A 26,693-nucleotide genomic window follows, 5' to 3' on the forward strand; every position below is an offset into this window, starting at 1 on the left:
GCAAGAGGTGGCATAGTCTAAAAAATTAAGCCAAATCATTTTGGAAGGATGTCAGGAAGCAATTCTACACACAAAGGTAGAGGTTTGGAACTGTCTCCTCCAAGCAGTAGTTGACGTTAGATCAGGTGTTCGTTTTTAAACTGAGATAGATAATTTATTTTTGTAAAGGGATATGGGCCAAAGGCAGTTATATGGAGTTAGGCCCCAGATCAGCCATGATTTCACTGAATGGCGGAACAGGCTGAATGGCCTACTCTCGTTCCCACGGTTTGCACAGCAAGATCCCATGATGAGATTGACAACCTATTTTAGTAAGTCGGATAAGAAGAGAACATTGGTCAGGATAACAGGAGAGAGTGATGGCTGTGGGACCACCTAGGAAGGCAGGCAGAACTTCGCTTCAAGGTAGCTTCTCAGACAGTCGCACCGCGTACCACTCTCCCTCAGTCAGCACAGGAATGTCCACTCAGGTTTTTTGTATGAGGTAGCTTGAACGAGGGCTGGGAGGAACTTGAACCGATAACCTCCTGGTCCGGAAGGCAAGGATGTTACCCCTTGGGTTAGAACTGATGCAAATTTTGTGTTGCAACATTGCTATTCTGAAACCAAAACAGAAAAACATTTTACGAATATTTTCAAATGAGTGAAGCGAATTCTGCTAGTTGACACATATTTTCTGAATAGAAATTGTTTTAAAATATGACTGTGCACAGCTGATAACAGCTTATTGATACTTTCCAAGAACTGTTTAGAGTCACAATTTTGCCAATTTTTTTTCCATTTCAGCAGGACTTATAATACAGGTATTGAGGTACTGATTGGGTAGATGTGAAGAAGGCATTTCCTCTTGTAGGGGAGACCGAAACTTGTCACTATAAATTTTAAAAATTATCAATAAATCAACAAAGATTTCAGAAAAAAAATGGCTTTTACCCAGAGAGTGGTCCAAACCTAGATCTTATTGCCCTGTTTGAATTCATGGCCTGAGATCTTTTGTAAGCAAATGAGAGAGCATTCAGGGTACCTCGTCCAAAAAAAAGCTGCATCTCTGACAGTGCAGAACTCCCTCAGTACTGCACTGGAGCGTCAGCACTGAATTTTGTGCTCTGGTCTTGAAGGGGGAGCTCGAACTTAAGAATACTCAAACCTCGAAAGGAGGGGGGGCTGCTAGCTGAGCTGCAGTTAATCAGTTAGGGAAACACTCAGTCAGTAAGGGGGAGAAATAGCTAAAACATTCTGCACCACAGGGACTGGTGAAGAGAAGTGGGAAGAAGTTAATGTGGGGTGTAAATGCTTGAATAGTTGCAAACAATTCCTGAGTTCGATTTGGAAGAGATGGAATCACTTCTGTATAATGTCTGAATAAGCATGACATGGTCAGGAGAGCGAACAGGAGGCTAACGATGCATCTATTTTCCTGGCGAGAGAAAATGGAAGAAATTGAGATAATTTGACTCATCATGTCCGTGTCAGCACTTTTAAAGTGTTACCTAAGCAGTCCCCATCCCCTACTCGTTCCCCATAGCCCTGTACATTTTTTTCTCCCGCCTCACCATCTACCCAACTCCCTTTAGTTTTGAAAATTAAATTTTCGTAAAGGACTGTCTAAATAAAGAAAAGAACCTCCTTCAACCTCTCGTTCTCTTCCCTTTTCGATCTCAAATCCATATTATCCGATTATTAACCACCCTGTGGTACCAGTCTGTGGAAATACATTCAGTCTATTCATGGCTAGTGATGGGGTCCATTCGAAGTCACACACACACACCACACACACACAATGTAATATAGCCTGTTTAAATGTAAATCCACACGCATAAGCGTACACTGCAAGAGAGGCGGCCAAAATTGATGGGTGTGTCCCTCAAGGGTTGGTGGGAGGGAGGGGGTTTAGAAAGGGGGCTCTCGATGTTCAATTCTCGCAGATCAATTATAACATTTTCACATTTATTTTGCCAACTCGTAGCTTGGTGGACTTCAAACGTGTTTGCAAACTCTGAGCTTGTCCAGCAGTATGTATGAATCGTGTTGAATGATCCTATGGGAGTGAGGCAGTTGTCTGGCTGGGTCAAACAGCGATGTGGGGACCACATCCCTAGTTCCTGCTTAGGACCAGCCTACTTCATAGTTGTCTCTGTCTGGGGCAAAGACGCACAGGCTTCAACCTCCTGTTCCCAGCTGCTCTGTTCTCTTTCTCTCTCTCTCTCTGCAAAAACTTCTCCCTCAGTCCCCGTGTGCTGAGCACACGACAGAGGTGGGGGGGAGAAAAACCATGGCTTTGAAAATATTATTTCTCCTGCTGGAGATTTTCTCCTCGTGGAACCTTTTACAGGCACAACCGGACAACGGATATCACTCAGGTGGGTATTCTTTCGTGCATGTCACGGAGAAATTTTCAACTGTTTCTCTTCAGAAATGATGGGCTGGTTTTTTTAAAAAAAAAATCTCAATTGCAATATTTGTGACTGGCGAGATCAGCGTGAAGCACTATGTTGATGCGGGATTATTTGAAGTGTGTAACTTTTAACCAGAAACCTGGACTTCAAGCAGTAAATATTGTAAAACGCCGTGTTGTAATCTTGTGCCCGCTATTCATTCTCACTTAGTATGTTTATTACTGGGACCCTTGTCCTGTGTGATCCAAAACAGTCAGGTTTTGCAAGGAGAAACTTCTGTGTTTGCAAATTTGAAACGAATCAGTAGCCTTTTCTAGCATTAAGCCTAGCCTTGAGTGGTCTTATTTCCCTTGTTTCAGATTGCCCTGTTGACCTGTACTTTGTGCTGGACACATCTGAGAGTGTCGCTTTAAGAGTTCAGCCCTACGGCTCCCTGGTCGATCGCGTCAAGACGTTCACTGCAAATTTCGTCGAAAAGCTGGAAAACTGGTAATCATTGCACTGTTTGAGTCCTTTTTTTGTCATTCTAAGCATCTCCAATGCACGACCAAAGTGAAGAGACCCCACTTGTAATTCCCTGACCCTCTGCAGGTGGCGCTGGAGGTTGAGTGGGAATGGCGAGCTCCACTTGAGTTGGTTCTGCCTTCAGATGTTTCCATTCCTTCTCCTTTTGGGACCTCTCCCTTTGTATTGCTTCCTTCCTATATAGTGACTGAACTCTCTGTCAGCCCATGGGGGACAGTGCTGCACTGACCGTGTTATATGTGGCGCTTTGTGGGCTGTAGCCAGTTGCACACATGTACAGTACACCCTTAACACAGGTTGCAACTGGGGTGTCCCATCGTCGGGCAGCCTCCTGGCCCCCGAGAAACACGCCCGGCGCGATGCCAAGTTGCATTTGTGTAGCGCCCCCCAAATGCGGCGACGTCCTCCCAAAGGTCCGGCCACAAACTTTAGCACCGAGCGCGTGGTGCAATATCAGGGTCGCTGACCTCGGTCTCGGAGGAGGATGGGGTGGTGGGGGAATACGAGATGGTTTAGGGAGGGAGTTAACGAGCGCATGGCCACCCAATGCTGGGGCGAAGGGTTGTGCAAGTGGACAAGTGAATCTCGTGCCTGGAGCTCTGTCAATTTACAAAGAAAGTTGCTGCTGCAGTGAAAGTTTGAGTTTTTTTTATCAAATACAATGAGTACAGTTACTGAATAGAATACAGGGTCAGTATTTTAGCTACTGGTTTAGTGGTGCTGGAAGAGCACAGCAGTTCAGGCAGCATCCGAGGAGCAGTAAAATCGACTTTTCGGGCAAAAGCCCTTCATCAGGAATGACCCAGTATTTTAGCTAGTCTCTCTGAACGTCCTATTGTCCCTTGTATAGACATACAAGATGATCGAAGGGCTAGATAGGGTAGACAGTGGAAGTCTTTCTCCTAGGATAATGACGTCAGCTTGTACAAGGGGGCATAACTACAAATTGAGGGGTGACAGTTTTAAGACAGATGTCAGAGGCAGAGAGTGGTAAGGGCGTGGAATGCCTTACCTGACAATACAGTTAACTCAGCCACATTAGGGGGATTTAAACAATTCTTGGATAAGCACATGGATGATGATGAGATAGTGTAGGGGGACGAGCTGAGAGTAGTTCACAGGTTGGCGCAACATTGAGGGCCGAAAGGCCTGTTCTGCACTGTATTGTTCTATGTTCTAATAACATACTATTTTTTAAGGGATAATCAATTCATTGTTGTATTCCGAGAATCATACAATGTAGAAGGAAGACCTTCACCGCATCTTGTCCATGCTAGCTCTGAGAAAAATTAGATTATTTCTCTGCTTTTTCCTGATAGCCCAGCATTTTTAAAAAAACAAAGTCTCGTTCAAACCTTTCTGAAAGTCTTTCTTTGGGAAGTTTCCACTAAATCTGGTCCCACTGCACTCCAGCTTAAAAAAAAGGCAAAAAAATTCAATAAACATGTTCACATTTTGTGTATGGTTCTTGTGCCAATTGTTTGAAATCTGTGCCCACTGGTTTAAAAAAAACCAGCAATTTCATAATGATCATCAAAGTCTGTTCTTGGTGTTGTTGATCGAGAGATGAATATTGACTGGGACAAACTCTACCAGAACATCTTGCACAGTAGCAGAGTACAGGGTTTCTTGGTCTAACATATTTGGTGGGGAGTGGCACATCAGACAGTGCAGCACCCACTAAGCGCTCCATTAGAGTGCCAACCCAAGATTAGGCATTCGAGATCCGGGGTTGGACTCCTAGCTTCTGACTCTGTGGGCAAGAGGATTGTCAAAGGAGCCACAGATAGCATCTTCCTGTATATGAAGTGATGCAGCTGTGTGAGGAAGGTTTGTTCTTTGGACGCAATCCTTGTTCCATTTAGGGCGAACAAGACAATTTTACATCAATACCTATCTGTAGTATTTTCGAATACTACACCAACCTCTACAGTGATACTGTTCTTGAACAAGTTAAATCAAGTGAGGTTGCATGAACCCTCCCTCAATATTACCTCATGTGGAAAGTATAGTGTAGTGAGTTATAATCTGACTGTGGGTGGAGATAGATTTCTGGTCCGTAATCCAATTTCTTGATTCTCCAGAGGGCTTCTGCTCTAGGGGTATCAGGTACAGCCTCAGATCATTGCATCAGTTCTCTACCATCGTCACAACTATCTAACTTAGGGCTTGGGATCAAAGATTCTTCAGGGAAGAAATTTCCTCCCTGACTAGGTGGGATTGGAGGTCGAGGGGGAGCCGCAGTTTTCGGACTCTGGCTAGAGTCCTGGTGTTCTGGCAAATTCCTACCTACGGGGGCATGCTGGTGTGGCTCACCAGGCCACATTTTTTTTTTGCTTTAGACTAGCTTTTTCTTCCAGCTGGCAGACAGGGCAACTTTCACAGTCAGGCTGCCCAACCTTTGCTGATGACGGACTTTCTACTGATCCTCCAGCATTGGAAGCCCACTCACTGTCCATGATTCAATGGTGTGCTCAGCTCCAATAGTCCATCCCTTCAAAAATTACAATGAGTGTCAGACGGTGATCAGTGCCTGAGAATCTTGGGAATTCTCCTGATGTCAGCGTCTTGACCTCAGGGTGGACATTTGACGCTCAGGTCCATTAGCACCAATTGGTGAACGCTGCATTAGTCCAGTATCCAGGTCCCAACAGTGGGTAGCAACCGAGCATTTGACTTAGAAGATGATAAGTCTAAACACTGGGCAGTATAGTTGGCAACAAGGTCTGAGTTGACACTTCAGTGGAGTACAGGTGAAATGCAGATTTGTCTGAGGTGCTGTCCATCGGGTGAGGTGTTAAGCTGAGTTGGAAATAAACGCACTGAAATTCTAATGAAGACCAGTGAGTATGTTCCATGTGTCAACGTTACTGTTGTCATGATTTGATTACTATCCTCACCAGTTCTTGGAAACTTTCCACCCCAGATTCTGAGACTGATCAGCTAGAGGAACATTTTGGAGCTTCATAGGGATACGTTGGCTGTTAAGCAGAAACTGAACTGGATTGCCATATTAAACCCTGTGGCTACAAGAGCAGGACAGAGGCTGTGAATTCCGAGTTGAGTAACTCCCCTCCTGACTCCTCGAAGCCTGTCCATCATTTACAAGGCACATTCCATCAGGAGAGTGAGGGAATGCTCCCTGCTTGCCTGGAGAGGTACAGTTCCAACAACATTCGAAACTTGATACTGTCCAGGCCAAAGCAGCTCCATTTGATTGGCATCCATGTATCACCTTAAACACTTAGTCCCTCCACTGTCAATTCATATTATCAATAGTGTGTCGCATTTCAAGTTGCACTGCAGTAATTCACCTGACACAGCACCTTCCAACCCTGTGATCTTTACCATCTAGGAGGACAATGGCAGTAGATATATGGGGACGCCAACACTTGCAAGATCCCCTCCAAGCCACGCACCATCTCTTGGTTTAGAGGCTCTGGATTTCTGTCTGCCCCTTTGGGACCCAGTCAGAACACAGCAAAGGCTGACACGGACGAACATTTAGGAGTTCATGGGTGTACACAGGAGCTCAGTTAGAGCATAACCAGTTGAGATTATGTAGTGAACTCCTATTACCTTCACTTTCTTTAACCCCTGTAGCACTCTCCTCTCTGAGTCAGAACATTGTGGGCTAAAGTTTTACTCTGCAGGTTTGAGCAGTAAAACAAGGCTAATGGTCTAAGCGCAGTACAAGGGGACAGCTGCACTGCCATTTTTGGACGGAGGCATTAAATTGAGGCCCCATCTGCTAGCCCAGGTATTATTCAAAGAAAAGCAGGAGGGGTCTCCTCAGTTTGTTGGCAAATGCTTCACCCTCAACCGACATCACAAAGAGCTCGCATCCAAGCTCAGCGGGTAATAGGAAAGGCAATAACAAAGTCTTTGCTTCAGAGGGAACAGAGTAGAAAAAGTAGGGAGGTTTTGCTAAAGCTGTACAAGCCACTGGCCAGGCCACGTCTTGGAAGGTATGGTAAGGGACAATAGAACTGTCCGAATCGAATTGATGTGAATGATGTAGAGGCGCTCTTTTTCAGGTATTACCGATGTGACCAGACACTGCAGTGGAACGCTGGAGCTCTACACTACAGCGATGTGGTGAAGAAGATCCATCCTCTCAGCTTCATGAGCCGCGATGAAAAGGCAGCGATGATTGCGAACGTCAGAGCAGTGGATTACATTGGCAAAGGCACGTTCACAGACTGCGCCATACGGGACGGAGCTGAGGAGCTTCTACTCGGGTGAGAGTACTTTAGATATCTCCAAGCAGGGAACCAAAGCAAGGACGTTCACAAATAACCTCCTTTGGTACTTCGAGGGTCAGTGAGTCTGAAGGGTTACATCTGACCTGTAAAGCCTTTATTCTGAGGGGTACTGACACCAGTGTTGGTACCAAAGAAAGCCAACGGTTACTGTGCTATTATTGCCATGAGCAGTGTTGGGGCTATGTCCATCTTGGGGTTCCAATATCAGATCAGATCAATATCAGGACCGGGAGTGTTGATGGTGGGTCTTGATGTTGTTCTGTGTCTTTGGCTCCATGATCTTCAGTCCATTTCCCACCACATAGCTGCATACTCTTTGCTAAAGGAATTAATTAACTTATAACCAGTGCACCATTTTATCCGTATCAAAGAGTTAGTCCAATTACACCCTAGTACTTTCAAAGTTAAGCAATGTACTGACATTATTCGAGACTGTTAATGGCCTAATCAATCCTCACATAAGTTTTATTTTCTCAAATTTAAGCTTCTCTCACTAGTTTTCATATTGTTGTAGTTTTGAATCCCAGAATTAACTTTGCCAACTTTCTCTAAGCATCTTCGATGTAACATTGGCCTTTTAAGGCAGAATGTTCCAAGTGAGATCTAGTTCATGATATAGTCATAGAGTAATATAGCATAGAAACAGATCCTTTGGCCCAACCAGCCCATGTCGAACGTGTTCCCAAACTAAACTAGTCCCACTTGCCTGTTTTTTTGCCTATAACTCTCCAAATGTTTCCTAATCATGTACTTATCCCAATGAGATTTAAACATTGTATCTGTACCTTCATCCACCACATCCTCTGGCAGTTCATTCCACATACGAGCCACTCTCTGTGTTAAAGGGTTGCCCTCATGTCATTTTTTAAAAATCTTTCTCCTCTCACCTTAAAAATATGCCCCATAGTTTTGAACTCCCGACCCTAGGGAAAAGACCCTTGCTATTCGCCTTATCTAGGCACCTCATGGTTTTAACTTGCAATCAAATTCCTTTCGAATGTTTTCCTGGGTTGGACTGAGTCGATGGACATGAAGGCAATGGTTCATCCTTACCCCTCTGTTCCTTCAACACCTTTGTAAGTGCTCATCCACTCTACTAAGGTTTCTTGTACAATGCATTGCAAAGAAGAGCAAGGAGGAGAAAGCTGCCTTCTTTAGACTTCCGCAAGGGCCATGCTGAAGTTTCTGTTGTTGCTGAACGATTAAACCATACTGACAAATACAGTCCTCCTATTTGAAAAACAAAGATTATTGTTGGGAAATACATGTTTTACCAACTGATCGCAGGTTGCTTTTGGCAAATATTCCAAGAATCTGGGCCATTTCAAAATATTAAATTTGGAATATGAAGCTAGTCTGTCTAATGGTGGCCATGACAACCATCATTGATGGTTCTAATATGCCATGGTGTTCACTAATGCCCTTTAAGGAAGGAAATCTAACCTGGTCTGGCCTACATATGGCTCCAGACTCACAGCAACGTGCGTGACAATTAACTACCCTCTGATATAGCTGAGAATGCCACCCAGTTTGAAGATGAGCAAAATAGGCAGGCCTTCACAGTGACACGTCCATCCCATGGAAGATTAAAGAACTAAAATTTTGGTCAAAGATTTGTTTGTTCAAGTTGACACCTTGCGATGAGGTCATTTTGTCTCTCTTCACCCCCATCCCACCCCATCAATGGTCTGTCAATGGTTCATTCAACTTCCATTATGAAAGTCTCTATTTCAAATTAAATTATTGTTAACGAGTTCTGGTGGAAATGGCTTGGCAGCTCAGGGGAGCCTTGGGTGATTTAGGCTGCTCTGTATTTTGTGCTGACAAATAGGTGAACAGACAATACACTATGAATGATCATGAAAACCAAACAATCCGCATAAAATGTCTTTCATTCCAGTGGCTCACATCACCGAGAGAACAAGTACATGATTGTGGTAACAGATGGGCACCCAATTGAGGGGTACAAGGAGCCGTGCGGAGGCCTGGACAGTGCAGCATCCGATGCAAAGAATCAAGGGATAAAGATATTTTCAGTGGCCATCATGCCAGATCACCTGGTATGTCTGCATTTGCTCACGCTACGATCTTTCCATCTCTGTTGTGCTGCTGACTCCAGACACTTACACGCATTTCAGCATCTACCCTTAAATGCATCAACGCCTGAACCATTCTATTTTAAAAATAAATTTATTCATTGGTTGCGGGAGTCAATGGCTGGGCCAGCGATTGTTTCTCGTCCTTAATAGCCTGGTGGCAGTCTGCTCTCCTGGATGGCATGGTGGCTCAGTGGTTAGCACTGCTGCCTCACAGCACCAGGGATCCGGGTTCGATTCCCCAGCCTGGGGTGACCGTCTGTGTGGAGTTTGCACATTCTCCCCGCGTCTGCATGGGGTTCCTTCCACAATCCAAAGATGTGCAGGTCAGGTGGATTGGCCATGATGTGGTGTTCAAGAATGTGCTGGCTAGGTGAATTGCCCTTGGGAAATTAGATTAGATTAGATTAGATTACATTACATTACAGTGTGGAAACAGGCCCTTCGGCCCAACAAGTCCACACCGACCCGCCGAAGCGCAACCCACCCATACCCCTACATTTACCCCTTACCTAACACTACAGGCAATTTAGCATGGCCAATTCACCTGACCTGCACATCTTTGGACTGTGGGAGGAAACCGGAGCACCCGGAGGAAACACACGCAGACACGGGGAGAATGTGCAAACTCCACACAGTCAGTCGCCTGAGGCGGGAATTGAACCCGGGTCTCTGGCGCTGTGAGGCAACAGTGCTAACCACTGTGCCACCGTGCCACCCACAAATGCAGGAGTAGGGGGGATAGGGTAGGCCTTGGTGGGCTGAAGCTCTTCCTGATGAAGAACTTATGCTCGCAATATAGGCTCTGCACCTCCTCGGGATACTGCCTGACTGGCTGTGCTTTACCAGCACCACACGTTTTGACTCTGGGTGGGATGCTCTTCAGAGCGTTGGCATAGACTCAATGGGCTGAACAGCCTGCTTCCACACTATGTAGCGATTCGATGATTCTTAAACCATTGTAGTCCTTGAGGTGTGAAGGATGGTGACATAGTCTGTGATTTGGATGTGAATGTGTAGTGTTTCCATGCATCTGCGTGACGTTTCCTTCTTGGTGGTAGAGGTCACAGGTTTTGGAGTTACTTGGGGAGTTTCTGCAGTGCATTATGTGGATGACATGCAGTGCTTGCCACTGTGGTGGAGGGAATGAATATCTGAGGCAATGGGTGGGGTGACATTTATGTAGGTTACTTTGTCCTGGATGGCATTGAGCTTTTTGAATGTTGTCAAGCTGCACCCATCCAGGCAAGTGGGGAGTATTCCATAACCCACCTGACTTGTGCCTTGTAGATGATGGGGCAAGCTTAGGAAACCATTAAGTGAGTTATTTACTGCAGGATTTCTAGCCTTTGACCTGCTGTTGTAGCTCCAGTATTTATACAGTGAGTCCAATTCAGTTTCTGTTCAATGGTAACTGCCAGGCTGTTATAGTTAAGGATACCAAATTGTGATGCCATGTCAAGGGGAGATGGCGAGACTCTTTCTTGTCTGAGTTGCCTGGTACGTGGGTGCCACAAATGTCACTTGCCACTTGTGAACCCAAACCTGGATATTGTCCAGATCTTGCTGCGTTTGGCTATGGACTGCTTCAGTATTGGAATGGTGGTGAATGGTGCTGAACATTGTGTGATCATCAGTGAACATCCCCACTCCTGACCTTATGATGGAGGGAAGGTCATTGATGAAGCAGCTGAAGATGGTTGGACCTTGAACACTACCCTGAGGAACTCCTGTGGAGATGTCCTGGAGTTGAGATGACTGACCGCCAACAACCACAAGCACATTGTAGTAAACTCCACATTCACACTACTGTCTGGGTAATGGAAATTCCTCCTGAATTATTAGATTCATGAGTGACTGTCTTATATTTATGAACCCACCCACGAGTGAAATTACTTCTAAATAGTCTACCCTATCAGACCCTACCTATTCTTAAAGACCTAACACATCCCTAAGTATTCTTACTTTGAAGGAGCCCCAGCTTATTCAATCTTCGCTGAGAGTTATAACCTCTCAGTTCTGGTATCATTCTTGAAAGTCTTAAAACTGTCTTAAATGTGCTCGCTCATACTAGTGATAAATGAAGAGCAATGGTATGGCAAGATGTGATAAAGCAGGAAACAAACACAAAGCGTTCAAGGCAAACGCTAACCTGTCTGATCGGGTGTGGGCAGACAGTTTTTTTTTAAAAAATCAATAAATCTGGTGATTTCTGGATGGCACAGGAGAAATAAATGTAAAACCTACCAGGAGGATGTTAAACCCAGCTAGCACCCCTGCCATCATTAACCCCCAGTCAGGTCTGCAAGTGTAGGGTACAAAGCCATAACCTCATCTGTCTTTTTTTGGGCAATGTGTAAAGGAGGGATTCAGCCTAGCTGTGAGATGAAACTTCTAGTGATTGATTTTGGTGGCTTGACGGTGGCTGCACTCACAAGATATACTGCAGTTCCTGGCAGCCGGCAGAGGGATCTTTGGGATATCAAGTGCTAATTCCCATGCACTGAGACAATGACATATAATACTGTGTTTGGAGTCCTGGCTAATACTTTGTCAGGAGAACACTGGTTTCCCATTTAGCAAAGGAAACATGGGCTCCATATGTTGTGGTCAGAATGTGCCAACAGGGACCCATTGCTTGGCTACAGATGAGATGCAGGTCCAGTACAAACACTATTTCAACTGGCCTGAGGGGCTGCGTGCTAAAGTTGTTCCGGATGTAAATTGGAGACTTTGTAAACAGGAAGAGGATACAAGCTTCCAAGGACAAGTAATGAAAGATGAATGAATGGAAATATGCGACTTTGCAAGATTGAAATCTCGACTTCTTATCTGGGTCTTCTCTCAGCCCTCACTGCTCACTGGAGGAGAGAATTCCAAAGATTAAAGACCTTATTAGGGAAGAAATCTCCCCTTAGCTCCATTTTTTAGGTGGGACATCTGCTTTTGGAAACTGCGGCCCCGGTTCTAACTTCCTCAACAACTCTCACAGCATCCACCCGTTCCAAACCCTCCGTCAGAAGCTTTTGTGTTTCACTTCTCATTTTGATAAGCTTCAAAGAATTCAGGCCCAACCTGCTTCACCTTTCATCACCAGAGAGCTCCTTTATTCCAGCCCAGTGAACCTCCCCTAAACTACATGCGATGCAATTATATCCCTCCCTAGACTTAGACCTAACCTTCCCCCAGCTATGAAGCCTAAAATTCTATTCACCTTCCTAATGATGTGCTGTGCCCACAAGCTAACTCCTTGCTATTCCTTACAAAAACACTCTGATTCAAAATCAGAAATTGCTGGAAAAGCTCAACAGGTCTGGCAGCATCTGTGGAGTGAAATCAGAATTAGTGTTTTGGCTCCAGTGACCCTTCCTCAGAACTGATGGTAGCTCGGAAGAAGTTGGTTTTTATGCAGAAGGCAGGGAGGGGGTAGTGGGTAAGGCAGAAACAATAGGTGGAGGTAGAGCCCAAAGAGAGAAAAGAATATTGGACAGACAAAGGAGTGGATAACGGTCAGCTGGGGAGAGTGAGCAGCTGCGAATGCGGACTATCAGTTGCAGCAGGTGGGTTGTGTGTAACAGTAGACCATGTGATAATAAGGCCTGGTGTGTGGGGTAAGGACATGGCAGAAGATGCATCAAGTCCTGAAATTGTTGAACTTGAAATTGAGTCCGGAAGGCTGCAGAGTTGCCCAGCAGAAAATCAGGTACTTCACTGCAGCAAGCCTGAGACCGAGATGTTGGCCAGGGAACAGGGAGGTGGGGGGGTGTTGTTGAGGTTGCAGGCAACTGGAAGCTCAGGCTCCTTTTTTTGCAGAGTGTAGGTGTACTGCTTCGCTCCTTCAATGTAGAGGCAACCACATTGCAACCACATTCAGAATATATAACAAAAAGATTTGATCATTTTGGACTCTGGCCTTATGTTAACCTAATGCATGGGGTCACCAATTTGCCTTTGTTCAATATATTGTAAACTCTATTTGAATGCAGTGACCTAGATTGCGTGACATGCAGGTGTGGCGCTTGTGATGCTTTTGTGGTGCAATGTTCCAAAACCCCTCTCCATTGAAATTGTGCTTTCTTCATCCTTCCCACCGAAGTGAGAAATCTCATCTTTTCCTATATTGTGCTCGACCTGCCAACTCCTCTCCAACGCACCATCAATATCTCATTCCCTTCCGTTCCTAACTAAATGTTGTTTTTCTTTAGGAAGCAAGACTGAATTTGATTGCAAGTAGTCCCAAATATCGACGGAATTTCACAGCAACCATTCCCAACGATGTGGAACTGAACAATACCATTGATAGCATCCTTCAAGATATTGTGAGTATCACATTCTGTACAACATTGGTGAATATATTTCACAGAACTTTTCAGTTTGGACTTAATAACTAAGCGCTCTCAGTAAGTTCCCATTGAGATTCCTGGCAGGGCCTATTCAGAAAATCAACTCCTCCAAAGTGGATGGACTTTTCTCATCTCATGGCGACAGAGCTGGACTTCATTTTCAAAGGGTCTTGATGTGCCGTTGCTGAGTGCATGGTGATCGATATTCTGCGTGGGTTTCCTCCGGGTGCTCCGGTTTCCTCCCACAGTCCAAAGCTGTGCAGGTTAGGTGAATTGGCCATGCTAAATTGCCTGTAGTGTTAGGTGCAGGGGTAAATGTAGCGGAATAGGTCTGGGTGGGTGCACTTTGGCAGGTCGGTGTGGACTTGTTGGGCCGAAGGGCCTGTTTACACACTGTAAGTAATCCAGTCTAATCTAAAGTAATCTAATCAATAAGATATCGCTATTCATTGACCATTCAGTGTCACAGATTGCCAATGGGGATGAAGCCTCTACAAGGGCACATGCCCTCAAGACTCTATTGGCTGGGAGTTCACCTTAACTATGTCATTCTTAATGCATTCCACTGTCCACTCTTCAGCAGCAATGTTAATCTGTTCACGTGATCTCACCCATGTAAAAATAGCAGATAGACAAATTTTTAATCAATATGTTAAACATTATACGTGTTATTATCACGATAAGCCATTTATAGGCCTTGTTAATGCCATTCCCAATGTTTGCAAATCTCATTGTCAAGTATACCCATTTTTTTTCTACACATACTGGCTCCTAGTTTAGTAATTTCAACATGCCCAATCTTCATTATTGGCTTTATCAACTAGTCCATTATTCAATCATTCCAAAAGAGAAAAGAGCGTATTATTTCACACGAAATTGGGATCGGAGGTGATTGTAATGTTTTCGATCTTACTGCTTCAGAATGAGCAAAGGCAGGCAACCAAATACTTGATTCCAGAATCCAGAATATATAACCAGAAGATTTGATCATTTTGGACTCTGGCCTTATGTTAACCTAATGCATGGGGTCACCAATTTGCCTTTGTTCAATGTATTATAAACTCTATTTAAATATTCAAAGAGTTCTAATCTCTTCTCTTTCTTCCTTACAGTATGGTGAAGTGGAACCAGTGGTACGTTGCATGAACTCAAACTTGATTTCAAAATTATTTGATGGGCTTTTTTGAGCATGTAGTTTGTGTTGCTATGACCTTGTATTCATTCTCTTTTTCTTTTCGACCCGCAGTGTTGCTCCTTTGAGTGCCATGTAAGTTGCCTTCAAGAGAAGCATCTTTGCAATCTCAGCATTATTTTTCTGCTGCATTTCTTTAAGGGGACCAACTTACACACACACAAACGTTTTATTTCTCTGTCTTACAGGCATTAAGAGGATCACCTGGGCTGCCTGGAGATCCAGGAGAAAAGGTTAGTGTCACAGGTTATTTGATGCATACAGCGAATGGAAGTAGAGCTAACATAAAAACTAGGAGCAGGAGTGCGCCATCTGGCCCTTTGACTCTGCACTGTTCCTTAATATGAGCATGGCTTATCCTCTGTCTCATACTTCCACTATGTTTTCATACTCTTGATGTCTTTAAAATCTCTTTCTTGAATGTATTCAGTGACTTGGTCTCCTCTGCCTACTGTGGTAGAGAATTCCACACCTTCACAACCCTTTGAGTGTGTCCCCTGGTGCTAGACTCCCCAACAAGGCCAAATAACCTTCCTCCGTCCAGACTGTCCAGCACTATTACAGTTTTATATGTTTAAATGACATCCTTCTAAACTCTAGTGAATACAGGCCCAATCAAACCAATCTCTTCTCATGGGACAGTCCTGGCATCAGACTCAGAAACGTCCTCTGCACTTCCTTTATGGCTAGTATATCCTTTCTTAGATAAGGAGACCAAAACTGCACACAGTTCTTCAGGTGTGGTCTTACAAAGGTTCTCTATAACTGCAGTAAGACATAACAACTTCTGAATTTAAATCATCTTGTGATGAGGGCCAACAGACCATATACCTTCCTGATTGCTTTCTGCAACTGACAGCTTACTTGAACTGATTAGTATTCAAGGACACCCAGATCCCTTTGGACACCCACACTTCCGGATGTATCACCATTTAAATAAAATATTTCCCTTTTGTTTTTCACACCAAAGTATACACTTCACATTTAGCCACGTTGTACAGTATCTGCCATGTGTTTGCCCAACTCACTCGACTTGTCTACATCAACCTGAAGCCATCTTGCATCCTCCACATAACTGCATTGAGCTTTGCCTCATCTGTAAACTTGGAAATGTTCTGTTTGGTACCCTCATCCAGATCATTTACATATATCGTGAACAGCTGGGGCCCAAGCACTGATCCTTGCAGTACACCACTGGTCACCATTTGGAAAAACACCCATTTGTTCTCACTCATGTTTCTGTCTGTCAACCAATTCTCGTTCCATGCTGATGTACTATCTCCTATGCCATGAGCTTTAGTTTTGCCCCCTAGCCTCTTCTATAGGACCTTATCAAAAGCCAAATACGCCACATCTACTTGTTTCCCCTTATCTATTCTATTAGTTATATCCTCAAAAAACTCCAGTAAGCATGGGTTGCCAAACAGTTAGAATATTGGCACTGCAAAAGTAGCATCTTGATTCAAGGATTACTGCATCGTTGCCAGTGTTCGAGAGTACAAAAGCCCTCATATCTCAGCCATTTGAAAATATCAGATGTAACATGTCAAAAGATCGATGCAGTCAAAAATCAATCAAATGTGACAAAGTGCCAGCCCTATTTGATCATGAAAGCCCTCTCAGCTTCCCAACCACTGGAAGTGATTTCACATTTAATAGGGTGTACATAGTGCACGTGAACAGTGTAATTCTCATTTTGAGTGACGTGTTGCATTCTGCAGTGGCTGTGTTGACAGATTAAATGGACAATGTCTTGTTCCTCCACATAGGGCTCAGAAGGACGTCGAGGTTCTCATGGTCCTATAGGTCCACCCGGTCCCTTGGTAAGTACAGAAACTGCTTCAGTCTACTCTGTGGCTTCCTCTGTAACAACGCTGTCAACAGAATATGTCCACTCAGCCTGGAACAGCCCTTCTCTTTCAGCATTGTTCATCAGCCTTCTTACATTCGGAGAAATGTTTTGTCTTTGTGTATTTTGAATCGACGCATATTGAATTGTCACTTACGTCGTCATTCTTAGCTGAACGTCCTAAGTTCATTGCTTTTGATTCTGCTGATTATTAGTTTGAATTTATTCCATTGCCACTGACGACAAATTTCTTTCTTCTTCATTTCAGGGTAGACCCGGTGACATTGGACCAGCTGGTCATCCGGGTATGAAGGTAACTATCTGAATTACGTTGCTACGGTGATATAACTGATTACTGACTGTGACACCTGAGCCTTGTCTTCACTAACACAACCTTTGTTTTTTTTAAAACCAACAGGGTGACAAAGGAGACCGTGGTCCAAAGGTAAGGCTGCCAATTGATTTTAATCACAAAATCACAATTTCATTCTTAGTGTCTATTGAACTTTCACTACAGATGTTAAAGAGCACATAAAACATAATCTTTCTACGTATATAGCAGTCTGAGTTTCTAGTCTATATTCCAAGTATAAATTGGAATAAAACAAAGAGCAGGGAAGAGATTGAGGAGGTTTTAGGATGTTGACAGTGAATAAGTTTCTGATGAGAGGACGCAGATTTAAGGTGAATAACAGAAGGGTTGGGGAAAGAGAGGAGTTTTGTTTTTAATACGCACCGAGTTATGAAGTGGGACGGAGTGCCAGGCGTGATTTACAGAAAAGGAATTGGATAACCACTTGGAAAGCAAGTACATGAAGAAATAACAGGGAAGTGGGACTAATTGAGGACCTCGTTTAAAGAGCCAGAATAGGTACAATGGGCCGAACAGCCACCTTCTGCGCTGCGTGCTTCTATTTTCTCATGAACCCGAATTGGGGTCATTATACAATGACCTATTCTTCAGGCCGCATTGGCCCAGTAGTGTTCCCTGTCTCCATGATTTACAAGTGCAGCAGGTAGTGAGGATGGTTCCGTCATGAAATTCCCAGTGAAGAGGGACGTGCCTGCCTCACTCTGTCTATGCTCCATTCATTTGTCCTCCAGGTTGCCAGCTCGTGACACTCTCATGTATACTGTGTTATGAAGGTGCTTGGTCTAAACCAGGCAGCACCTCTGCCCACCCTTCTGCCCAAGGTGATGATGGAAGTGCTAACGTAAAGGGGATGTTAAGGGTGAACCACTGCCATCTGCAGACCAATGCCAGCCTGTCTCCATCAGGCAGAGAGACTAAATCCTGCCCTCACTCAAGGCTAAGGTCTTGTAATTGACCTTAACTGGACAGAGGGAGATGTGCTATGGGTCTGGGCATGAATAAGAGAGGGGGCATTCACATTACCAAGAAGGTGAGAGTTTGGAATCACCAGAGGAGGCGCAGAATCCACTCTCCCCAGGGGTAGGGAATCCCAAAATACGAGGGAAGGGAGCTCAGTATCAGCAGGGGGTGGGGGAAACTCAGTATTGGCAGGGGAGAGGGGCCTATATCATCTGGAGAGAGTTGGTATCTATGGCAAAGTGTTCCACCCATCAGGATATGAAATAAAATGGCAGTTCACAAACACACGGATACAGTTGCTGAATCGTATCTTTTGTTTTTCAGGGTGACAGAGGACACAAAGGATCCAAGGTAAGAGCAATTTGAGTCAGAATTTTTTTTGGAAGTTTCTCCAGTGTCTATCCTGTACACCACTCACTAATATCTCATTCTTCTCTGCCTGATGATTTTAGGGTGCAAAGGGATTCCCTGGAAGAGATGGGAAAGACGGTCAGAAGGTAAGAGAGAAGAACTATTGAAGCATCGAATGTTTCCATTCTGAGAGAACCACTGACTGTCGGTGAGGCCCAGCCAGTGTTTACAGACCGGGTTCACCGTCGATGCATTAATTAAAAGCAGCCCTGATTCTAGAAGTGACTGTGAGCTGAAGAGAAAGAGATTTGCATTTGATAGATCCCCTTTTAGAGTTAACTGTGATTTAAATTTGTTGATGTTTTGCATTTCACGATAAGGTCAGCCCACTGACTATCAAGCAGCATTCTTTACTCTCTAGGCAGGTCAGATTTGTGTAGTATTATGATGCACAGCACGCATCATATTGTGTGTTATATCAATTTCCTACGCTGTTATAATCCTCCCAATTCTGTCAACCCATAGAATCCACCTAAATATGTTTCTAGGAGGACAGAATCAGAACAATTGCGTAAGTGGAGAGAAATATTTCACCCTAACCCAGTCTGGGATTGAGTGGAATGTCGCAATTGCATTTGCCCAGTTTAACATTCCAATCAGCCTTAAAACCACTCGCAGTAAGAAAACCATCTAAGCTGCCCATCTGTTGAAACATTACCATCACTGAATCCCCCATCATCAACATCCTGGGGATTATCATTGACCATAAACTGGGCTAGACTCGCCATATGAATACAGCAGCTACGACAGCAGGTTTTTGAGACTAGGACTACTGCGGTGAGTAACTCACCCACTACTGCCCAAAGCCTGCCCACCATCCACCAGGCACAAGTCAGTGGCAACATTTCCCATTTGCCTGGGTGAGTGCAGCTCCAACAACACTCAAGAAGCTTGACACCATCCAGGACAAAGCAGCCCATTTGATTGGCACCACATCTACCATTTTAAGCATCCACTCCCTCCACCACCAACACTTAATAACAGCAGTGTGTACTGCGTACAGCACGCCCTGCAGAAACTCACCACGACTTGTTAGGCAGCAGCTTCCAAACCCATAACTTCTGCCATCCAAGGACACCGCAAGTATTTGGAGGGTCATCAACATGTTCCCCTCCAAAACACTCACCATTCTACCATGAAATATATTGCTGTTTGTTCAGTGCCACTGGGTCAAAACCCAGGAACTTGCTGCTAAGGGCATTATGGGTCTGCCTACACCCTAAGGACTGCAGTGATTCAAGAAATTAGCTCATAACCACCTTCTTAACGGTAATTAGTTGCTGGCCAGCCAGTGACACCCACATCCTGTGAATGGGTTTACAAGAAAAAGTCCTCTTGTAGACATTAGATAATGAGGGGTGGTCCACTTGACTTGGAATGAGAAATTGCAATTGCATCTGGCCAGTTGTTCTGTTCAGGACTGAAGCTAATTTCACCTGATACTGACTGAGTCCTCCATTACTGGAATAACCCATTCTTTAGTGTTAGATGTTAAACCAGTGTCTTGCTGGTTAAATCAGATGAACATTAGGGAATCCCATTGCCTAAGGATGTTGGCAAAGCTTCTTATTCTAACACGAAGATGAGCTGGCCTTTCAGCTCACTACTGTTTTGGGATCCTGCTGTGCGCTGTGCAATAAGTGACACGTGATAGAGTGGCAGTTAGAAATCCGGAGACCTGAATGACCAATCTGAGGGAATTGGCAGTCCCTGCCGCACCATTGCTGTTTGGAAATTCAAAATCGGCATAAAAAATGTCAGTACCCTTAAAAATCACGACAAAACCGTCAAGTGTCATTCAAATCGTTCACCAACTGCGGTCTGACAGGTCAGGTCCAGCTTCGCGATGAGGAATGAGCGATTTTGTTTTTTTAAACATTTATTACGACACGGTGTTGAACCTTTTCATGCTCTTTCTTTGATCAGGGTGAACCTGGCTACTCTGGCCTGCCAGGCTGTGCTGGATCTTCAGGACTTCCTGTAAGTATTGTACTCTACTTTGTTCTATTGTGGAAACATCTGTGGGATTTGGTAAATACTTATTTTACTTCTCTTGCCCGCCCATCACATTTTCTTTGCCTGTGGGGGAATTTAAAAGCAGCATCCAAGCTATAGTTGAACTCCAGTCCTATGAATAAAGACCTCAATACTGTGCTATGTGATCCAGGCCCCTGTTTGACATCTGGGTGTTGCCCCAGTGACAGGAAAAGTTGGGCCATGCTGGGTTTGTAAAACAGCTTTTGGCTGGGGCTGATGGTCCGGAGAGCGTGCACAGGACTAATGCCCCTCCAGGTGGATTCTGGGTAGGGAGGCGAGTTTGTGCCAATTCCATCCAATTTCAGTTTTGTGTCAATTCCATCCTGTGCCCCATCCCATTGGCAATTTGCATGGAGGAGCGTCTGCCACGAAGGTATGTACCACAAGTGGCAAGCAGTTGGCTAATTGGCCTATGAAGGCCTATTGCCAGAGTGCAGCTGAATTGATGCAGTCAGCCATTGGTCCCTTCAAGGTGTTAGGGACAAGGACAATTGCCTTAATGTGGGCTCCTGGTGGCAGACCAAAGAACCAGCACTACAGGCAGGATTTGAAACAAAAGAACATAGCAGCAGGAGTGGACTATTTGGCCCCTCGAACCTGATTTGCCATTCTACATCATGGCGGATCATCTTGCTCAATGCCATATCCCTTGATGCCGTTAAGAATTTTAAGGAGCACATCCTTGCCCTCAGCTGTTATCCCTCCCAAAATGGTGTCCTGATTCCTGTGACCATTTAACAACAGAAGAATGCTTTTAAAATGTAAAGCCCACTTCAAGATTTTGGCTCCCAACCCACACCCCTTGCCTGAAGTACAGGCTCCATCTCTGTCCAGGCTTAAATTGACTGTGACTACGGGGACTAATTGGCCAATTTGGGGAAAACAACTCGACTATTAACTGCCCCATAGAGAGACCTTCCGCTTGGGCAATGTGAATTTTGAAGGGTACAATCTGTCTCTCTCCTCCATCAATTCATTTAGGATACAAGACCCATATTGACATTTGCAAAGTCACCATTGGCTAATGTCTCCATCCCAAAAAGCTCAATCATAACTCACACTTCTGTGCAGACACTGAAGTCTGCTCTGTCATGCTGTCAAGCCCTGTCAAACATACTTAAGCTTCCAGGGATAACTCCCATCTGTTGAACACCAAACATTACCCAGAGTTCACTGGGCCCGCACTGACCGTCCACAGAGGAGGTATATCCTCCTCTGTGTGGTAGACTGGGAAGCCATCTTGAAGTTTAAGGTTCAACATTGTCAAGCAGCAGCATCTCAAGCCCTTGTATCTGAAAGAAGGATTGTGCTCAGAAATACAGCAAGAACGCATTTACACATTGATATGAGAGTTGCCTGACCTCCAGGATTGCCCGAGTGTTACCAGGAGTTGGAGATTAATATCTAGGGCACTGTTGCATGAAGAAAAACCATAGGAATGCTAAAAGTGTATGTGAAATTTGTGTTTAGTTTGCTAACTATTGAAATATCAAAGATGAGAAGGTGGTCAAAGTCAAGAATCATTCTATTAGGTCATCGAGTTCTGTTCACTTTCTGATTGGCTGCTTCATGAAGATGGACATATGAGGTGACCAATAGGTATGTGCTGGAGGTTGAGCATTGAGATCAAGTGATGAAACCTCCTGAAAATGGAGTTTATAATCTTGTTAAGTCCAGCTGGATTTATCTCCGTAATATTGCTGTGTTTCCTGTTTCTCATGGAGTTAAACAAATGGAAATTGAAGTGTGGTACTAGTTTTCCAGTCATCTAAAAGCAAAAGAGGAATTGACTGCAAATTTTTTTGAAATCTTTTCCCTCATAGGGACCACCTGGACTCCAGGGCCTTAAGGGTGATCCAGGCCCATTTGGAAGTAAAGGACAGAAGGTACGATGTTTCTAAGAGGAGAATAATGCATATTGTTGGAAAACAATGTCTTCAATATGATCAGTCATCAACTGTTGTCTTAGCTGCCTAAAACCTGACCTCATCTGGTTGCAAAGTTATTTAAATTTGAGTCATTTTATTCCTTCACTGGTGATGATGGGGGATCCCAAGTGACTTGTGGTCATGGATTCACTATTATTCTTCCACCATTTGAGTCGACATTGACAGCATGGGCCCAGTACCTTAACCCCCATGAGATGCTGGGAATGAAGCTAAAGGATGAGAGATCTCCTTGGGGAGATTGTTACACAGCCCTTTCTACACCACCCTTGCTTGCTCCCGGGCACCAGGCCTGTTCCTTTGTAACCTGAGTACACATGAGAATAAACCTAATTTGAATGAACTGACGGAGGATAGGGCCGTTGCATGCACTAATGGAGCGATTTGCAAACTACAGGATCTTGAAAGTCTTTTAATGCGGGACAGTTAGAGGCGTGACTGCTTTCATGCCAAGCCACTGTGTGAAAATGTTACGGATTTGCTGAGTGTCACCCACGTTCCGCTCCACCAGCTTTCCCAATCCACCCAACTGAAGGGAGGCTGAGTAGAGCTGATCAAATTCTGAAAATGGGATAATGAAAATGCTGTGAGAATGAGGGTGTAGTTGGAGATATTGAGAGGCTTAGAGATTGTCGATAATGTGAAGGAAGTTTTTAAAAGGTAATAGAAATCCCGAGTTGGATGGTACAGCAGGCATTGACATAATCATCTTGTGTTCACTTCACACTGCTGTCAGTTTGAGCCTTTGTGATGCGTTTGGACAGAACCATTTTATTAGCTACAGGAACAGTCAGAAAACAATGCATTACCTATCCAGACCTGTCCCATAGCTGACCTCTGTATCACAGCACAGAGACTGTCTGCTACATTGTGGATCTCTCTGCATTAATTGAAGAATATTGTTTAAAAGCTGAGCCCATTCCAAGGAATAAAATATGGAAAATTTCTCACTGCTGACCACTTAGGTGACCCAAGCTAGTCCAGATCCTTGTGGTCTTAACTAACATTAATGGGGTCTTGCCTCCCATCTTGAAGTGATCCAGTTGAAGTCAGGTTTAGCTCTCTGCATTGAATAAATTCAACAAATCAGCATGTCGTGTGAAGCTAACCTACTTTGTAAATGCACAATGATTAAATCAGAAAAAACAAAAGTCTGCTTATGAAATAACTGTGTGTTTGATTCTTTATACAGGGTGAACCCGGCTTAGATGGGGAACCAGGCCGACCTGGAAATATTGGCAGACCAGGCGATAAGGTTTGTTCTTTCTGTTCCCGACAGAGGCTGGCCTTTCAAGTCAGGTAGAAAGTGAGGACTGCAGATGCTGGAGAGTCAGAGTCGAAATGTGTGGTGCTGGAAAAGCACAGCAAGTCAGGCAGCATCCAAGGAGCAGGAGAGTCGATGTTTCGGGCATTAGCTCTTCGTCAGAAATTCCTGAAATTCCAATGGAGTGAATGACTTATTCCTGCCCCTGCTTCTTATGATCTTCATACAGTACAATCTGAGGCTGGTTTATTCCTCTTGCCTGGTCACTTTGAATATGCTTAAAATGGCTTAAAAGTGCTGTTAATTGGCACTGATTTGATGTTCTGTTTCAGAGAGAGCAGACATACTCTTTCTGAGAGTATGTGGGATCCTCTGATCTGTTAGGACAGAGACATATAGTTGAGGCTGCACTTGCCTCTGCAATATCGTAGTGGAGCTGAAATCGGGCCCTTGGTGACAGCACTGGGGAAGATTCCAAAATCCCATGTTGCCTTGTATCGCACAAAACCAGCAAGGAAACAGGCCCTTTGGTCCAACTCATCTATGCTGATCAGGTATCCTAAACTGAACTAGTCCCATTTACCAGTATTTGGCCCATACCCCTCTAAACCTTTCCTCTCCATGTACCTGTCCAAATGTCTTTTAATGTTGTTATTGTACCCACCTCTACCATTGCCTCTGGCAGCTCATTCCATACACGGGCCACTCTCTGTGTGAAAAGGTTGCCCCTCAGGTCCATTTTAAATCAATCCCCTTTCACTTTAAACCAATTCCCTCGAGTTTTGAACTCCCCTACCCTAGGGTAAAGACCTTGAGTGTTCATGTTATTTATGTCCCTCATGATTTTATAAACCTCTATAAAGTCACTCCTCAGCCTCCTACGCCCCAGGGGGGAAAAAAAACCCTTCCTCCTTATAACTCAAATCCTCCAACCCTGCCAACAGCCTTTCTCTGTTTAATAACATCCTGGAGAAGGGCAATCAGAATTGCACGCAGAATTCTAAAAGGGGCCTCACCAATGTCCTATATGGTCACTCAACATGACATCTCATTTCCTAATACTCAGTGACCTGACCAATGAAGGCAAGCGTGCCAAACGCCTTGTTCACCATCTTGTCATTCTTCCCCTATTCGTGTAGTGAACAGTTTGCTGTTAGTGAGAGGGCATTAAGAGCATGAGGATTTACCATCTCATGTCTCTTGTCATTGGCAAGTAGCCAGTATTGCGCAGATTAAGACTGAAGTTTTGCCCTGAGTGTTAAATACCAAGGACTGATGGGTCTCTGACTGAGAGCTCAGGCAGAAGGGAATTGATTGGTTAACAAGGAGGAGAAAGTAAGCCCAGTCCCTATGACACTGTCATTTCCTTTCTTGATTTACAACCTCCTGAAGCTCATGGCTTCACTCCTGGCCTTTGAGGGAATATTCAGCAGCAGATTTGTAAGGTTGCTAAACTAATGATTAGGATTGTTACGGTGTTGAACTGCGGCAGACACTGAGATATGGCGGTTTGATGTTTCACAGGGAAATCCAGGCCCCAGAGGAAGTAATGGAGATCTCGGGGAGCGAGGTGATGAAGTAAGTAACTTCTCCCCTTTTAACATGCTTCTTTTCAACTTCCTGAGTTGCCATGGAGAAGAGAATCCTGGCTCAAAGTTGCCTTGTGTTTGTGATCTTCCAGGGTTAGAGCTGCATGTTGTCTGACTGATGATATGCGATTGTACTGATCACCATTGGCCACTGGGGAGTTGTTAATACCAATGAACCCTATCTTTAGTAACAGGGGATTTAGGGAATGGTGGGGGTGTGGGGATTGGAGAGGGGGGGGGAGGGCGGAGGTGGAATTGAAATTTGAAACCCACCATGCCAAACATTGAGATCCTGTAGTGTTGTTGGTATAGTTTTGACGAACTCTATGACCGACATGGTCAGAATAAAAGGTGACAATATAAAAATAAGCTGATTTTTAGCAGGGGTGAGCTTAAGCCCCAAGTGTCTCAGAGTTAGAGCCCTCAGTGGACATCACCAGACTGGCCCCAGTTGCTCAGAATGCTGGGTTGACCTCCAGCCTGGATGACTGTCCAGTCTGGTGGGTCCATTGTAAAGGAGTTGTGTTGCCGTAACTGACCTACAACTGGTATGCCAGCGCTTACGGCTGTGAGAGGAATTGTGGACAGGCCTTTTGATCAGGCTCGACTTGGGAAGAGGGTGTAGATAAAAAGGACAGCAAAAACCATCATTGGACCACAATTAGCAAGAGCCGCACACAAACAGGAAGGTCAGTTCATTCTTTTCTAGTTCCTAATCGCACGATTTGCTGTTGATGAATGTTTGTTTTCCTCCATAGGGACCTGCGGGAGATGATGGTGACGTTGGCGAGGAGGTAATTGGAATTTTTGTTTGCATACATGGAGGAGCCCTTTGACCAAAGGATCAACTCGATCAATCCCTGGTATATTTGCGTAATACAACACAGAGAACTGTATAAACACTGACAGTCAAAAACTTTTGACTTTCTGTTTGCAAAAGTGATTTGTCCTTTTCTCTATGTTAAGTTCCTCCCATAATTCAATGTCAGATTTTGCACATTTGTTGTGTATTGCCTTGTGTTAGTTGGCAGGGACTCTCTGGAAATCTCTTAATTGACAATAAGAACAAATCTTTGTCCTCTGAAGAAATTGTGAAGTTTATTTATGATATGTAGCCAAAGGAGTCTAATTACCTCTGAGAGTACACTGGTTTGTGCATTCCCATAAGCGATTGGAAACAACTGTTTTTTAAGAACAAGTACAAAAGTGAATTTCTCCATGTGTGTTTGCTAATACCCTCAGAGCGCTGTCTAACACACGCCACACTGGATATAAAATGGATTAATGGCCGTGGTTTTTAGAAGTCTTGTCTGGAGGAATTTAAACAATTGTGTAGGAAACATTTACTTAGAAAACTCCATTTGGAAAATCGGTCTTGTCTGATTGTACATTAAAGGTGCTGTCTGCTTCGACCAACCCCTTCCCAGTCCCACCTGATCCATCCATT

The 26,693-nt window shown here is 44.4% G+C and overlaps 1 protein-coding gene across 1 annotated transcript in view; it reads left to right on the forward strand.

Moving 5' to 3' along the window:
- The first annotated feature begins 1,933 nt into the window (after positions 1 to 1,933).
- col6a1 (collagen, type VI, alpha 1) overlaps positions 1,934 to 26,693 on the forward strand; it is a 57,918-nt gene continuing 33,158 nt past the window's right edge. Inside the window, exons 1-18 of the mRNA XM_072578605.1 lie at positions 1,934 to 2,360; positions 2,756 to 2,885; positions 6,959 to 7,162; positions 9,087 to 9,246; positions 13,488 to 13,601; positions 14,738 to 14,758; positions 14,872 to 14,892; positions 15,006 to 15,050; positions 16,587 to 16,640; positions 16,935 to 16,979; positions 17,085 to 17,111; positions 18,324 to 18,350; positions 18,452 to 18,496; positions 20,337 to 20,390; positions 22,271 to 22,333; positions 23,586 to 23,648; positions 25,182 to 25,235; positions 26,005 to 26,040. Of these exons, the coding sequence (XP_072434706.1) occupies positions 2,273 to 2,360; positions 2,756 to 2,885; positions 6,959 to 7,162; positions 9,087 to 9,246; positions 13,488 to 13,601; positions 14,738 to 14,758; positions 14,872 to 14,892; positions 15,006 to 15,050; positions 16,587 to 16,640; positions 16,935 to 16,979; positions 17,085 to 17,111; positions 18,324 to 18,350; positions 18,452 to 18,496; positions 20,337 to 20,390; positions 22,271 to 22,333; positions 23,586 to 23,648; positions 25,182 to 25,235; positions 26,005 to 26,040 (1,251 nt within the window). The 5' untranslated portion in view covers positions 1,934 to 2,272. The remainder of the gene's footprint in view (positions 2,361 to 2,755; positions 2,886 to 6,958; positions 7,163 to 9,086; positions 9,247 to 13,487; positions 13,602 to 14,737; positions 14,759 to 14,871; positions 14,893 to 15,005; positions 15,051 to 16,586; positions 16,641 to 16,934; positions 16,980 to 17,084; positions 17,112 to 18,323; positions 18,351 to 18,451; positions 18,497 to 20,336; positions 20,391 to 22,270; positions 22,334 to 23,585; positions 23,649 to 25,181; positions 25,236 to 26,004; positions 26,041 to 26,693) is intronic.

This window comes from Chiloscyllium punctatum, chromosome 10 (genome assembly GCF_047496795.1).
Source record: "Chiloscyllium punctatum isolate Juve2018m chromosome 10, sChiPun1.3, whole genome shotgun sequence".
Classification (NCBI taxonomy): Eukaryota; Metazoa; Chordata; class Chondrichthyes; order Orectolobiformes; family Hemiscylliidae; genus Chiloscyllium; species Chiloscyllium punctatum.